Source organism: Patagioenas fasciata, chromosome 23 (assembly GCF_037038585.1).
Source record: "Patagioenas fasciata isolate bPatFas1 chromosome 23, bPatFas1.hap1, whole genome shotgun sequence".
In the NCBI taxonomy this organism is placed as follows: Eukaryota; Metazoa; Chordata; class Aves; order Columbiformes; family Columbidae; genus Patagioenas; species Patagioenas fasciata.
This window is the reverse complement of record NC_092542.1, coordinates 374,313-389,859: the sequence shown is the minus strand read 5'-3', so window position 1 is coordinate 389,859 and position 15,547 is coordinate 374,313. Positions and strand designations below refer to the sequence as shown.

Genomic DNA, 15,547 nt, shown 5'->3' with positions numbered 1-15,547 from the left:
CGCTGCCCCGGGGAAGAGCTGGGGAAGAGCAAAACAAACACACAATAATCAAAAGCGCCTCTGGCCCTTCAGAGCGGGGCAGAGCAGGTGACGAGCGGGTGAGCCCGTGTCCCCAGCCCTGCACAGCACAGGGGAGCTGGTTCCTCCCCACGTTTACCCTTTTGGCCTCTCCCCGATCTGGGAGATGCGTCTCAGGTGCACCCAGCGCTCTGCCCGCACCCATGGCCCTGAAATTGAGCTGTACCAGCGGGTGCAGCCAGAGCCGGGCGTGATGCAGCACCCAGCAGCGTCCCCAGCCACACAGGCTGCAGAGGCCGTCACCGAGGCCAGGGGTCACAGCGCAGAGCCACCGGACACCTCCCTGCGGCAGCTTCAGCTGCAGCACCCGGGATCGTCCAACCTGCTCCTCCCTCCTGGAGCAGCGACACCAGTGACACCAGAGCCGTGGGCACGAGCCCTTCCCAGAGCAGGCATGGCCCCAGGCCATGGCCAGTGTGAGCTGTGCCCTCAGCACCGCCATCGTTCCCCAAAATCCTGAGTGACCCCAAGAACCGCTTGTGCCGCGGGGCAGAGCGCGTGTCCCACAGCACCACCCCGGCCACCAGCCACGTCCACTCCAGCACAGGCTGAGCAAAAATTCAAACCAAACCCACGTTTTTAAATAGATGTTTATTACAAAACACCGAAATACAAACTGAAAATATAAAACTGTATCAAAAACGGACACACTGCGGTACCTACACCGGACACGCCTGCCCAGGGCCTCTCGGAGCTCTGCAGCACCAGGGCCCCGCGACCACACCAGTCTCCCTGCAGAACAAATCCCGCTGCCAACATCTCCGAGCCTTCAGGTGTAATCGCACTCGAACGTGTGCTCCCTCTTCTTGAAATGCTTCCTCTTTTTCAGCTTCCCAGACCCCAGGATGCTATAGTTATAATCGGAGGTGACATAGGGGATCTCTCCCTCAATTCCTTGCTGGAAAGAGGAAAAACAACAACTTGCTATCACCGAACAAACCCTGCTCTGGTATCTGAAACATGAGAACAACATTCTCTTCTGCCTCGCTCCCATGTGCTAAGGATAACTTGCAGAGCGATAACCATCTGCTGATGCCCCGACATCTCTGGGCACGCACACGCCTCAGACTCAGAAAATGGAAAAGCCGCGGGGCAACCGGAGCTCAGGCGGCTCCCGTTGGCTCCGCGCGGCTCCCACCTGGCCCACGAGAACGCAGTTCGGGATGGCGATGTTTCCCAGGAGCAGGCAGTTCACCAGGCGCAGCTTCTCCGGAGGCACCGGCGTCAGAACGTGGTAAAGCTTCCTCTCCATCTCAACTCCTCGGACAATTCCTGAAAACACAGTTCAGTTTTAACTTCACCTGGTAACTTTGGACTGCACGACCAGAGGCAAAGCGCTCTGAATAAACGGCTCTTCCAGAACCAAGAGAAGAACCCAAGACACATCTGGAGAAAAATCTGCACTGCTGTATCCTGTATCTGCCTCTCCAGCGCCTCAGCGCAGACAACAGCCACACAATCCGCCTGTCCCTGCTCAGTTCCCACAGCAGCTCCAGGGGCTCAGCGGCAAAGCCCACGTCAGAACAGGGACCTTAAATCCAGCCACAGAAGGAAACCGACAGACCACTCAAGGAATTTCGCATAAGCCGTGTGAATCTGCTTTTGAGAACACGACTCCAGAAAGCAGTAAACTGTGGCGTTACGAGAGAAGCAGGCGACAAAAGGCGCCACTCGGTGACGGTCCCCATAGCTGTTACCACAAGCTAATGAAAACCAAAGCACGTGCAGCTCGGCCTGTCATCAAAGACAACACGCGACTGCTCTTTATCTCATCCCGCTCTGCCAGCGGTTTCTGAAGGAGCAGGCGGCCCCGCCAGAGCGAGCGGTCAGAAGGCGGCGGGGCCGGCTCACCGAAGCCCAGGCAGTCGCACACCGGGGTCTGCGTCAGCAGGACTGGCCCGTCGCTCTGGCCCCGGATCTCCTCGGGGATCCGGCACAGCCCCACCCAGCTGGCGTTCACCGCGTACATGATGTTGGTGGGAGCGACGTCGGTGTGAATAACCCGCAGCGCTACCGCGTTGAAAGGTACCTGAGGGGGCAAAAAAAGAAGACAAAATGCCGTTCATCAGCTCGACACCAATTTAGCTCGAGTTCAGAGAGAAGACAACGCCGAGTACACAGACCTGGGAGCTCCCAGCCTGCACCCATGGACAGGCGTTATCTCACCCGCAAACACCAGCGCTCCAACCCCAACAGCTGAACGTACAGAAACACCTGCCACAGCAACACCAACACGAACCCCACTGCCAGGCACATCCAACGAACCTCTTGTCTTCTTGTAGAGTACAGAGCTTTTCCCTCTTCCAAAAACCCGTTTTCAATACAAGCTCAACTGTCAGTTGCTACAAGCCGGGCTCCCTGCAACACCTGCGCCTTCCAAAAACGCCCATTTACCTGATACGGCACAAGACTGTGCAGCGGCAGCACCGCCCCCAGGTCCGGGGACTGCAGCTGGCCCAGGTAGCCCAGGATGGCCATGTCACGCAGGATGCTGCTGTGCACTCGCCTGCAAAAGCAACCGCGACGCGTCAGGGAGAGGTGGCGCATCCGCACACGGCCACTCAAACCGGAGACCCCAGCACCCCGCGGCCGCCAGGCAGCGCTGCCCGCTGCTCCACACATGCTTACCTTGTCAAACTCTATCACTGAAGAAAATTTACAGCTATATTTTTATTGCCTTAAATCCTGTGATCTCTTGGAGGTATTATTTCAACTTTTAAAAGGCATTAATTAAAAAAAAAAAAACCCTACCACCCTGTTAATGAATTCTGTTATTAGATAACGGGTAAGGAACCTCCCAAGTAGAAAAAATGACATAATATTAAATGATTCCAAGTGGAAGTCATGCCCAGTGTAAAAGTAACTGAGAGCAGTCACTGGGAGCAGAAGAGAAAGGAACAGTGCCCTCCCTTCCCCAACCTAAAACACCAACCCCATACAAACCTCCCCCCAAAACCACCTCCCACCAAAACACCCAGAGAGCACAAACGCTCACACACAACCCCTAAGAACTAATAACTGACCAGTCTGGCAGCTCTCAAGGCCAAAGCAAGAGTCAGGACCACACGACTTCGCTGAGCCCACCGCCCCTCGGGTAACACCGAACTCTGCACTTACGCTTCCCCTGCGACGCCGGCTCGCGGGAACTCGGGGTGCACGTACAGCAGCTTGTGCTCCGGAGCGGCCGCGTCGCCCTCGCCCTCGCCGGCCGCCCAGCTCCCCGCCGGCCCGCGCCGCGCCGGCTGCCGGCCCTTGGTGTAGAGCCCAGGCGCCAGCTGCACGTGCTCGGGGGTGAGCGGGGCCATGGCCTTCCAGTCGTACACGTCCATCTGCACCACGTGGCTGGGCGACAGCAGCCGGAGCAGGTCCATCAGCAGCAGCAGCCCCTCACCTGTTGGAGCGCAGAACACACCACTGCTGCTGCTGCACGGTCAGAACGCTGCCGCAGGAGCCCAGTGCCAGGTCGCGGGGGGCAAGCGCTGTTCTCCGGTTCCGCACGCTCCAGAAAGCGCGGCGCTGTGCCGCTGCGACCATCAGCGGGCTGCCGCAGCACCTCTGGAGAACACAGCTCCCTGTTTACCTTTCACCCAGCCCATGGTGTTGACGATTAAAGGCACTTCTTTCTTGTAGGAGCTGAACACGTACTTCACGACATCAAGGTATCTTTCCGTGTCGTGCTCACAACTGGTCTGTCCAAAATACACCATCTTAAGTGGCGTTTGTTGATGAGTGAATGGTGGACCTGCAAAAGCAAGCAGCAAACCTCTCTTGGTTCCAGTTAAGTGAAATAAAAAGCCTCCCATCCCTGTAGCACCTACATGAACTCCCTCCTGAAATAACCTGTCCTCTTTTCACACGCTAACAGCCCTCCTTGTACACCCTGCACCTATGGAAAAACTTCTGTCACTTGCAAGACTCCACCTGGGAGTTTTGTTTGTTTGAATCTGAATCACTGGTTACACATTTGTGAATTTCAAACCAAGAGTCTCCTAGGACAGATGATCCAAAAAGCAAACCCGCCTGGCCACATCACCCACAGAGCGCCAACAGCAGCAAGTTCTGTGGCTCTAGGCTCTAACGCCCATAACAGCTCCTAACCCGTGTGGATCCACCTGGTATTTCTCCAGCTTGTTTTATCTACAGATACTAAAAACTGGGACACTTTCCCAAAGAGAGCTTTCCAACCTGAAAGGCTGAAAATCCACTTTGACGTGCCACAGCCTGCTCCACCTGCTCAACAGCCATCTCCTCCTCTCTTTAAACCAGATAAAACGAGCAGGGAGAACAGCTCCACGCTGCACAGGGAGATTTTCACACGGAGCTTAGATGCCCCAGCAAGAATACTTTTCCAGCTTTGTTTTCTTTTCTGTGCACCTTTGACAGATGTGGCAGCTTCCCCTACAGCGCAGTCCCTGCTCAGAAAGCACCTTCTGGAAATGAAACAGGTTTCCGGCAACTGCGGAAAGCGGCAAAACACGTACCAAGAATCGGTTCTGTTACGTTACTTAAGGACACGCATCCAGGAGGTGTAAATTCAGTCTGACCTATGTCGCACTCCATATATTCAACTGAGGGAAGGCTGCAGTGAAAGAAGCCTGAGTATTAGTGTCTGCTGAAAAAAGAAACAGGACAGGACCTGGAACACATCAGCAGCACAATCTGATTTTGTTCCACACCTTCAAAATTCAATCATTGAACACAATCAAACCACCCCTCATCTCTCTCCTCTCACCTAAAGAGGTATTAAGGCTCAGCTACAGCTTAATGTCGCAGCAGCTCCATTCCCAGCCAGCTTTAACAGGCGCAGGTGGCACACGTGAGGCGGTACGGGTCAGCACAGCCCGTCCCGCAGCAACGGGCGCCTGAGACCAGCCACCTACGATCCACAGACTTCATCCTCTTTATTTCAAGTGTGTGGCGATCAGGAGAGGAAACTTCTACACCTTGCTCTGCCAAGCGTCTTCAAAGACACTAACAAACCGCAACTGACTGGGTTTCTACTGCTCAGTGTTTAACCAGCTCCCCTGCTCCGAGTATTCAGCAATATTTCACAGAAACGTTCCAGTAGGCAACCGGTACAGAAGGAGCCCAAGACAACGCCTATTTTTACGAATTTTGTTGTTTTTAAAAGATATCCACCTCCCAGTGCTAACAGCTTTTCTGAGACCTGGGCAGACAGTTTTTTTCCTTCTCCTAAGCCCCACTTCAGAAAACCTTGTAGAAGACAAAGAGACTCACTGGTTCAGCAGCAGATTAATTAGGTATCTATTAAATGTTGACTTCCCAGTGTTTTTCGGGCCGCACACCAGGACCACCGGGACACCTTCGTCTTCCGCTGCAAGAAAATCAAAACAACGTACTCTGAAACGGACCAACGCGATCAGCTATTCCAGTGTGTCCAAGACATCCCACAGACTCTGTGGTCTGCCATATATTTTAAGTAAGTGGAAAAAAACCGTCTACCCCCCAATACCCCCGGGCCCCGCCGCTCACCGCAGCACGCCCGGATCAGCTCCTCCAGCGCCGCCAGCATGCTCTGGGACACCAGCAGCCCGCGCTCCGCGCTGCACGGCACGATGCCCACGGCCGCCAGCACCGCGTCTTCGGGGGTGAAGCTGGATTCTTCCTTTTTCTAGAGAAGAGCAGAAAAACGCTGAGAGGCGCGTCCCGGGCTCGGGGCCGCGCGGCGGACAGCGGCGGCGCGCCGGGCGGGAACGCGCAGCGACCTCCGGCTCTCACCTGGGGCTCGAAGAGCCGCGACAGCGGCGGGTGGCTCAGCAGGAACCGCGTCACCGGCGTGTCCAGGTGCTCCAGCAGCACCAGCGTGCAGCCCGGGGAGAACTGCGCCATCACCGTCACCCGCTCCGCTGCACGGAGAGCGGGGGCGCCTCAGCCGCGCGCGAAATGGCGGCGCCCGCACGGCACCCAAAATGGCCGCGCCCCCCCGCACGCGAAATGGCGGCGGCCCCGGGCCCCCCGGGCCCCCCGCACCGCCAGCCCCGCGCCCCCCGCGCCCCGGGACTCACGGCGGCGGACGCCGTGCGCTCGCATGGCGGCGCGGGCGGCGAGGCGCAGCTGCCGTTCGGCGGCGGCGGGCGGGCGGTCGGCGGGCAGCGCCTCTAGGGACAGCGCGCAGTGCGTGCCCGGGGAGAAGACCGGCAGCCCCGGCTGGTGCGGGGACACGGCGAAGCCCAGGAGGCGGACGGCGCCGTAGAGGCAGCGCAGGCGGCATTTCCCGGTGAAGGTCAGCACCTGCGGGCGGACAGAGGTGAGCGGCGGCGGCAGGGAGCGGCAGGGAGCCGCGGCGGCCGGGCGGGCGGTCGGCGCTCACCTGCCGCGGCGCCAGCAGCAGCACGGCCGCGCCCTCCGCCGACTCCACGGCCACCAGCCCCGGCTCGGCCGGCGGCACCATGCCGGCGCGGGCGAAAGAGGCGGCGAACTCCCTCCAGGCCGCCTCCTCCCGGCCCCCGCGGGCCGCGGCCCGGCGGAGGCGGCGGGACTGGAGCCCGCGCCGTGCGGGCATGGCCGCTCCGGCCTGCCCCCGCCCCCGGCCCGCCCGGGGCCGCCCCTCCGCCCGGCGCCGCCCGCCCCGTTAAGAGGCGCCGCCCGCCGCGCCGCCCGCCCCGTTAAGAGGCGCCGCCCGCCGCGCCGCCCGCCCCGCCATGCTGCCCGCGCTGCTCTGCCTCTGCGCGGCCGCCGCCGCGGGCTCCCCCGGCCGCTACCGCCTGGCCGGGCTGTTCCCGGTGCACGTCCCGCCGCGGGGCCCCGCCCGCCCGCTGCTGCGCGGCTGCGACCCGTGAGTCCCGGCGCGCTGCCCGCTGCCCCCGCAGCAAACGCGCGCTTTCCTCCCTGAACGCCGCGTTTGCCTTTGCACAGCGCCTCCACCTTCAAGAGCCACGGCTACTACCTGTCCCAGGCCATGCGCTTCGCGGTGCAGGAGATCAACAACTCCAGCGCCCTGCTCCCCAATGTCACCCTGGGCTGCGACATCCACGACACCTGCTCGGAGCCAGCCAACCTGCACGCCACGCTGCACGCCCTCGCCCGCGGGCGCCAGGTCCAGGTGCTGCCCGCCCTGCAACGCTACGAGCCCGAGGCGGTGGCCGTCATCGGGCCGGACAGCACGCAGCTGGCCCTCACCACCGCCGCCATCCTCGGCGTCTTCCTCGTGCCGCAGGTGAGCGCCACTGCCCTGGCAGGCAAGGAGCGATGGCTGGAGGGAGGGCGGGCTGGGCAGCAAACGCAGCCCCTCTGCGCTGTCCCGGGGCAGCCGGCGGGCGGGAGCCGAAGCCGGCTCAGCGTCCTGCAAAGGCTTCTCTCGTGGCAGCGCGTTCTGCGCCGGGTCCGCTCCTGCCCAGCCCCAGCACTGCCCGTGCTGTCAGCTCTTAGGGAGCACAACTGCCTTTCTTTGGCTCCCTTTGCAGATCAGCTACGAAGCGTCCCTGGAGACGCTGAGCCTGAAGCGGCTGTACCCCGCGTTCCTGCGCACCATTCCCAGCGACAGGCAGCAGGTGAAGGCCATCTTCCTGCTGCTGCAGCGCTTCGGCTGGACCTGGGTCGCGCTGCTGGGCAGCGACAATGCCTACGGCAGGGACGGCCTGGACGCCCTCTACGAGCTGCTGAGCACGAGCGACGTGTGTGTCGCCTACCGAGGCATCATCCCCACCAACAAGGATGCCAACAGCCCGGAGCTCCACAACCTGGTCAGAATTCTTGTGGATATCAGGGTCAACGTCACTGTCGTCTTCTCCAACAGAAAAAGCGCGCACCTGTTCTTTGAGGTGGTGGTGCAGAGGAACGTCACGGGCATGGTGTGGGTGGGCTCTGAAGACTGGTCGGTAGCCCAAACCATCTGGCAGGTGCCTGGCATCCAGAGCATCGGCCCAGTGATCGGGACGTTGGTTGAGAAGACAGAGCCCGCGATGCTGGAGCGCTTCGAGGCGTGGAGGGCGGCAGAGGAAAGCGAGGCTGAACGCGCTGGCAGTGCGGGAGCAGGTGGGGGGAGCGCCCAGCTGGACTGCACCCAGCGCTGCACCCACTGCCGCTCGCTCGCCAGCACCCCTGACGTGTACGACGCCCAGGCCGCCTTCAGCGTGTACTCAGCCGTATATGCTGTGGCCCACGGCCTCCACGACCTGCTGGGCTGTGCCTCGGGGGCCTGCAGCAAAGGCACCGTCTATCCCTGGCAGGTGAGAGCAACGTGAGGATCTTCCTCGTGAGGAGGATCCCTGAGGATCCTTCCTTACAGGGAAGGATCTTCCCCTTGCACCCAAGGTTTTCTGCCCCTCTGAAAGCCTTATGGGCTTCAGCCGCCCATCCTCATTGGGATGGGCTCTCCTCCTACTTTGTTTTACAGCTCCTGCAAAAAATTAAGCAAGTAAACTTCACCCTGTACAAGAGCCGCATCTCTTTTGATGCCAACGGGGACATTCATAAGGGCTATGACATCATCATGTGGAACTGGAGCGGCCCGAGCTGGGCTTTCGATGTGATAGGAACTTTCAGTGTGAACCCAGACAGGCTGAGCATTGACCAGGGCAAAATCCTGTGGCACACCAGCAATCGCCAGGTACCGTGCTGCACCAGACCCCGCGCGTTGCTGACTGCCGAGCCAGCTCCGCCCCGGTACCGCCAGCTCTGGGGTGTTCACCTGCGGCAGGACAAAAACGAGGGCAGATGGTGGTGGTGCGGGGGGGCGACCTGTGTTCTGAGTATCAGCTTTCACCCTTCCGAAAACCAAGCAGGGCACATGAACCGAAAAGGCTCCTATTTTTACCTTTGAGCAGTCTCATTTTCCCACCCCTCCGTAAGAAGCACAGCCGTGTCCTGAACGCTGGCAGCAAGCTGCCCGACCGCGGCCGGGCACTCACGCGTGTCCTGCTGCCCGCCTGACCCTGCCGTGCTCCACAGGCTCCCCCCTCGCTGTGCTCCGCGCCCTGCCAGCCTGGGGAGTGGCGGCTGCGGCAGAGCCGCCATCAGTGCTGCTTCAGCTGCGTGGCCTGTCCGGTGGGAACCTTCCTGAACAGATCGGGTCAGTACACCCGGGGGCTGCTCCCTCCCGCTCGGCTCCCCTGCCCGTGCCCTGCCTCCTCCTCCTCTCAGCCCCTTGCTGCCGTCCAGCTGTTCCCAGCCGCTTCCCTCCTGCTCCCTCTTCCTCCCTGTGGTCAGTAAAACCTCCGAGCTGACCTGAACGTGGTCGGTCCAGCTCCTGTTTGCTCACCCGTGGGTATGCAAAGTCCACACACGCCCTGTGCTCTCCGGGGAGCACTGCCCACAGAGCCCCTTCTCCCACTGCCGGGGGACGAGGGACGTTTCCTGCACCACATCCTCCAGGAGGCAAATTTTGACCCATTGGTTGCCTTTGTGCCCAGGTGGCACTCGGGGCTTCTGCACCGTACAGTCACCAGCAGCTGGTGTATGGAAATGTCCCCTGCCTGGGACAGATGGCAGGAAATCTCCTGTCCCAGAGTCACCGGCCACAACAACAAACCCCTTGCTGGCAGCACATGGGCTGAGGGGGCAGTTCTGGTGGCAGAAGGAGCAAGAAGCCCCCAAACGTGACTGTCCCATGCCAAGCCTGCAGCAGGGGGGCAGTTGCAGACCCTTCCCAGCCTTTGCAGGTTCCTGCTGGACACACAAGTCCCTTCCACCCATAGCCTGTGTGCCCCTGAGCCTCTGCTCCTCCAGCCGTGCTCCTGTGGGCGTTGCACCTTTCAACCCGAGCAATGGACTTCAGGGAAGTGCACGGGGGGCTCAGGAGAAGAGCCCCCTCTGCTCCCCAAGGCCTGGGGCGCCCAAGGGAAAAGCGTGGGGCAGGAGGCGCTGGCAGCTCTCGCAGAGCTCAGGGGCCACCCCGGCAGGGTGCTCTGCTGCGGCAGATCTCTTACCGTGGTCCGTGGGGTGCGAGGTGCCTCTGTCACCACCTGGCCTTGTGTCCCCTGCAGATCTCTACAGCTGCCAGTCCTGTAAGGCAGACGAGTGGGCTCCGGTGCGGAGCGAAGCTTGCTTCGAGCGGACCGTGGAGTTCCTGTCCTGGTCCGAGCCGCTCTCCTGGGCACTGCTGACCCTCGCTGTCCTCCTGCTGCTGCTCATGGCAGCCCTGGCCGTCCTGTTTGCCCTCAACACCTCCACGCCGGTGGTCAAGTCTGCGGGCGGCAAGATGTGCTTCCTCATGCTGGGCTCTCTGGCCTGTGCCTGCAGCAGCCTCTTCTGCTACTTCGGGGAGCCCACCTGGCACACGTGCCTGCTGCGGGTGCCGCTCTCCGCGCTCGGCTTCACCGTGTTCCTGTCGTGCGTGGCGACCCGCTCCTTCCAGATCCTCTGCATCTTCAAGCTGAACGCGCGCTGGCCGGCGCTGTACGCGGCCTGGCTGCGGCGCCGGGGGCCGCCGCTCTTCATCGCCGCCTGCACGGCGGCGCAGGCCGCGCTGTGCCTGGCCGCGGAGGCCGCCAGCCCCTCGGCGCCGCGCCGGGACTACGGCGTGCGGGCCGAGCGGGTGGTGCTGGAGTGCGGCCCGAGCGGCGCGGCCAGCGCGGCCGCCGCCTTCCCCGTGCTGCTCAGCGCCGGCTGCTTCGCGCTCAGCTACGCGGGCAAGGACCTGCCGGCCGCCTACAACGAGGCCAAGTGCCTGACGTGCAGCCTGCTGCTGCACCTGGCCGGCTCCGCCGCCGCGCTCTGCGCGGGGGGCGCGTTCCGCGGCCGGGCCGAGGCGGCCGCGCGGGTGCTCGGCGGGCTCTGCGTGCTCGGCGCCGCGCTGGGCGGCTACTTCCTGCCGAAGGCCTTCGTGATCGTGCTGCGGCCGCGGCTCAACACGCGCGGGCGGTTCCGGACGGCGATCCAGAGCTACGCGCGGCGCCGGGCGGACGCCTGAGCCGGCCACGGGCCGCCCGAGCCCGCCCCCGGCCGCCGCCCCCGCCCGCGCGCCACGTCCGGCGCGCCCTGACGCCACGTCCGGCGCTGCCAAGATGGCGGCGCTGCGCGGAGCCCGGTAGCGCGGCCATGGCGGCGGCGGCGGCGCACAGCGTGCGCGTGCTGCGCGAGCTGAACCGGCAGCGCGCGGCCGGGCAGTTCTGCGACGCCACGCTGGGCGTGGGCGGGCGCGAGTTCCGCGCGCACTGGCCGGTGCTCGCGAGCTGCTCCCGCTTCTTCCGCGCGCGCGGCCCCGGCGGCCCGGTGGCGCTGCCCGACGGCCTGGCCGACACCTTCCAGCTGCTGCTCGACTTCTTCTACACCGGCCGCCTGGCGCTCACCGCGCACAACCGCGCCCGCCTCCTGGCCGCCGCCGAGCAGCTGGGCGTGCCCGACGCCGTGGCGCTGTGCCGGGCCTTCCGCCCCGCCGCGCCGCGCCCGCGGCCCCGCCGCGCCCCCAGCGCCCCGGGACAGCCCCGCGGGGCCGCGGTGCGTGAGGGGGGCGGCAGCGGGCGGGAAGGGGCCGCTTGCCCGGCGGGGCCGGCGCCGTGACCCGCCCGTTCCCCTGCAGGCCCCGGAGGAGGCGGCGGGCGGCGGCGATCGCGGGGACGGCGGCGGGGAGGCCCCGCCCGGGAAAAAGGCCCCGCGGAGCAGAAAGAGCCCCCGGCCGGGGCCGGCGGGCGGCAGGAGGGGGGCGGTGGAGCCGGTCGAGTGCCCCACGTGTCACAAAACCTTCCTCAGCAAATATTACCTGAAGGTGCACAACAGGTAACGGCTCGGCTGCTCCTTCCCTCGCGGCACGGCACGGGGGTCCGCGCCGCCCCAGGGGGCCGTCCGGAGCCGGGGAATCGCGCCCCCTGAACCGCAGCCGAGAGCCGCAGCCGCTGTCCCAGGCTCCCGCTGACGGGGTCGGAGCCCCCGGGCTGGGAAAGGCGGCGCTGAGGGGCTGTCCGGGGGTGCGCGGCTGCACCCGGGCAAGGGCGAATCGTCCTTGGGGGCTCTCAGGGGCAGCACAGGCTGCAGGGAGCCTGGGGGTCGCTGGCCGAGGGCACAGCGCAGGGAGGGCACGAGCTGCAGCGTCGCTTGTCTGCAAGGGGCGAACCTCACCCCGCGAGACAGAGGTTCCGTGGAGCACAGCGGCACCGGCAGCTCGGCTGCGCTCCCGTGGGGTCGGCAGAGCCGGCGGGGATGGAGGCTTTGGGGCGACTGAACGCTGGCGCTGGGCTGTAAGAGCTGCCGGGCCCTCCCCGTCCCGCTCCTGCGGCGCTGCTGCCGCGCAGGCAGTGACGGGTGCTCTCCGTTTGCGTTCTCCCTAGGAAACACACTGGAGAGAAGCCATTTGAGTGCTCCAAATGTGGCAAATGTTATTTTAGAAAAGAGAATCTCCTGGAACACGAAGCCAGAAATTGCATGAACCGATCCGAGCAGGTACGCCCGGAAGCTGCCGCTGCAGGGCTGGAGAGCGGGCGCTGTTTTGCAGGAGCAGAGTTGGAGCCTTTTTCCAGCCATCGTCCGCTCACGCTCAGCTCCCCAACCAAACCCCTCGTCCCTGCAGCGCGTCCTGCAGCCAGGGCGCCCCGGGCCTGCCGAGCGTGCCCGCAGCTTTGGTCTGATTTACCAGACAGCTCTGCTTTGGTCTGTGCTTTTCAAGCACGCAAGGATCCTCTTAGTACAGTGAAGGATCCCATTTGCTGTGGCGCAGGTTAAATGCCATAACCAGGTCGCAGTGCTGGCGTGAGCTGTGGGCTCTGTGGCACTCGTGGCTCTGCAGCAGCCGATGTCTCCCCGTCTCTTGCAGGTTTTCACGTGTTCCATCTGCCAGGAGGTGTTCAAGAGGCGGATGGAGCTGCGGCTGCACATGGTGTCTCACACGGGGGAGATGCCGTACAAGGTCAGCAGCGCCTGCTGGATGCTGGCATGAGAGCAGAGGGGCGAGTGGTTCTGTCCAGGGGAGCTGAGCACCCGCTCTGAGCTGGAATGTGCTCTGGGGAGGCACCAAAGCTGGTGCTGGCTGCGCCTCCCCAGGGACTCGCGCTCCCAGCCAGAGCGCTGCTCCCTGCCTGCGCGCCCCTGCTCCCTCCTCACCCTGAAAGCGCTGTTTGCGGGGGCCGGAGCCTGACCCCCTCTCCTGTCTCCCAGTGCTCCTCCTGCGCCCAGCAGTTCATGCAGAAGAAGGACCTGCAGAGCCACATGATAAAGCTGCACGGCGCGCCGAAGCCCCACGCGGTGAGGGGGCCGGCGGGCGCAGGGGTCGGGTGGCGGGCGCGCTCCGGGTGAGCGCACGAGCCGCCTGACCCCGCGCTCCTGTTGCCTTGCAGTGCTCGACCTGCGCCAAGTGCTTTCTGTCCCGGACAGAGCTGCGCCTGCACGAGGCCTTCAAGCACCGGGGGGAGAAGCTGTTTGTCTGTGAGGAGTGCGGGCACAGGGCCTCGAGCCGCAATGGCCTGCAGATGCACATCAAGGCCAAGCACAGGTATGAGACGGGACCCGTGTCCTCCCGGCCATCTCCCCGGCAATCCTGGCTGCGTGTGGTGCTGGGGGCAGCGAGCTCCCCCGCCCCGAGGCGCTGGGCTGAGACTTTGGCCAGAAATCGACTGAGGGGCCAACCCACGTTCTTTCCTCTTTGCCAAAGGGAGTGTGGATGGTTGGCACTTCTGTGTGTGTGACTGTTAACACAGGTGATAACCAGAGCTCTTCAGAGCTCCAAAATACTGTAGTTTGAGATGGGGTGACATGGGATTTGATGCCAAGAACTCTGGGTGCGCGGTGACAGCTGCCCCGCAGGGCGAGACCCGCACAGGGGAAGGTGACGTTTCCCCTGCCCCCAGGAACGAGCGGCCCTATGTGTGCGAGTTCTGCCACCACGCCTTCACGCAGAAAGCCAACCTCAACATGCACCTGCGCACGCACACCGGGGAGAAGCCCTTCCAGTGCCACCTCTGCGGCAAGACCTTCCGGACACAAGGTACCGGGGGTGCGGCCGGGAGTGCCGGGCACCGTGAGCAGCGCCGGGCACCACGCTCCACTTCCAGGGTCCCCAGAAAGCAGCTCTGCTCGGAGACCCCCTTCTTGTGCCGCCTTCCCCAGGGGCACAGTCAGGCTCTTGCGAGCGCTGCTGACCCGAGGCAGGCACGTTCCCGTTATCTCTGTTACCCTCATGGCACAAAAGAAGAAGAACTTGGTGCCTTTTCCCCAGCACGGCTCAGCCTGGGCCAGGAGGCTGCTGCTTGTGCCGCTCCTGAGCCCTGCTCCCAGCGGGGCGCAGACCCGTGCGCCGTGCACGTGTGTCCCCGAGCACGGGACGGGGGACACGCACCGCACCACTGACCAGCCGCTCTCCCCCGTGCCCAACAGCGAGCCTGGACAAGCACAACCGCACCCACACCGGGGAGCGCCCCTTCGGCTGCGAGTTCTGTGACCAGCGCTTCACCGAGAAGGGGCCCCTGCTGCGGCACATCGCCAGCCGGCACCAGGAGGGGAGGCCGCACTTCTGCCAGATCTGCGGGAAAACCTTCAAAGGTAACGGCCGGGGCTCCAGCCCTCCCGCGTCTCCTCAGACCCACCTGCCTTCCCGCGGGTTCGCGCTCCGGCGCGTCGGGCGCGGTGGCGCTGCCCCCAACGGGCTCTGCCTCCCCAGCTGTGGAGCAGCTGCGTGTCCACGTCCGCCGGCACAAGGGCGTGAGGAAGTTCGAGTGCACCGAGTGCGGCTACAAGTTCACGCGGCAGGTGAGCGTCCCCCGGCCCCGGGGACCGCGAGCGCCCGCGCCAGAGCCGCCTCAGCAGCCCCTGTTCCCCTCTCTTGCAGGCTCACTTGAGGCGCCACATGGAGATCCACGACCGCGTGGAGAACTACAACCCGCGGCAGCGGAAGCTGCGGAACCTGGTGATCGAGGACGAGAAGGCCGTGGTGGGGGCCCTGCAGCCCCCGGAGCTGGAGGCGAGCTCGGCCGAGGTGATCGTGGCGTCCCTGTCCCGCGGCTCCCTGCCCGATGTCCCCGTGCAGAGACTCTGCTCAAATGAGAACTTCTCTACAGCCGATGTGATAGAGCAGTCGCTCATTATAGCGACGACGATTCCTGAAGACTGTGAGACGTAGCGCGACCCCCGCGCGTCCTTCCTGCAGACACAGTGAAGCGCTGGCTGCAGCCGCTCCGCCGCGCTCGGTCTGTTCGCGTGGCGCGTCCGCCCCTTCCCCTCCTGCCACTCGGGCAGGGAAACGGGGACAATGAAGTCACCATTGGGTCACAAATTAAAACAACACCAAGGTGCTCGGAACAGCTGCTTAAATAAACGTCCACACGCGGTGTGGCAGGAGGTGACCCAGTCTGCGTGATCCTGTGAAGGGCTTTTGGATGGGCTGTTTGTGGCGCAGGGCTGGCTGCGCTCCCTTCCCTCCCATTAAAGCTCTGCCCCTTCCCACCAATGGCTGCTGAAAGGATTGTCTGTTCATTTGTGCCTTTTTTGTACTTTCTTTTGTCACGGTTCTGCTCGTTGCGGTACCCGCTCACCAGTGAACTAATTTAACTGCTACTTAACACATTATCTCAGAGAGCTGGAAAAT

The 15,547-nt window shown here is 63.5% G+C and overlaps 3 protein-coding genes across 4 annotated transcripts; 2 read left to right on the top strand and 1 right to left on the bottom strand.

The window, feature by feature from the left end:
- Nucleotides 1-654: 654 nt before the first annotated feature.
- NOL9 (nucleolar protein 9) lies at nt 655-6,616 on the bottom strand. The gene is made up of 12 exons (XM_065854949.2): nt 6,410-6,616; nt 6,105-6,330; nt 5,818-5,945; nt 5,572-5,710; nt 5,317-5,413; nt 4,560-4,657; nt 3,659-3,820; nt 3,196-3,469; nt 2,473-2,584; nt 1,930-2,107; nt 1,217-1,350; nt 655-976 (listed from the first exon to the last, which is right to left on the bottom strand). Exons 1-12 carry the CDS (start codon nt 6,599-6,601, stop codon nt 848-850), a joined length of 1,869 nt encoding a protein of 622 aa, XP_065711021.1. The 5' UTR covers nt 6,602-6,616; the 3' UTR covers nt 655-847.
- Nucleotides 6,144-10,948, top strand: TAS1R1 (taste 1 receptor member 1). 2 transcript variants are annotated; one of them, XM_071798273.1, is made up of 6 exons: nt 6,144-6,346; nt 6,955-7,255; nt 7,503-8,267; nt 8,435-8,647; nt 8,989-9,109; nt 10,023-10,948. In XM_071798273.1, the coding sequence occupies exons 2-6, from the start codon at nt 6,998-7,000 to the stop codon at nt 10,946-10,948; spliced, it is 2,283 nt and encodes a 760-aa protein (XP_071654374.1). In that variant the 5' UTR covers nt 6,144-6,346; nt 6,955-6,997. The 2 variants fall into 2 exon arrangements, with proteins under 2 accessions (XP_071654374.1, XP_065711020.1); XM_065854948.2 differs by lacking the exon at nt 6,144-6,346 and adding an exon at nt 6,726-6,874.
- A 110-nt stretch (nt 10,949-11,058) lies between these two features.
- Nucleotides 11,059-15,409, top strand: ZBTB48 (zinc finger and BTB domain containing 48). The gene is made up of 10 exons (XM_065854952.2): nt 11,059-11,475; nt 11,558-11,754; nt 12,303-12,414; nt 12,785-12,877; nt 13,126-13,212; nt 13,305-13,459; nt 13,815-13,951; nt 14,341-14,505; nt 14,624-14,712; nt 14,792-15,409. Exons 1-10 carry the CDS (start codon nt 11,077-11,079, stop codon nt 15,080-15,082), a joined length of 1,725 nt encoding a protein of 574 aa, XP_065711024.1. The 5' UTR covers nt 11,059-11,076; the 3' UTR covers nt 15,083-15,409.
- Nucleotides 15,410-15,547: the final 138 nt, after the last annotated feature.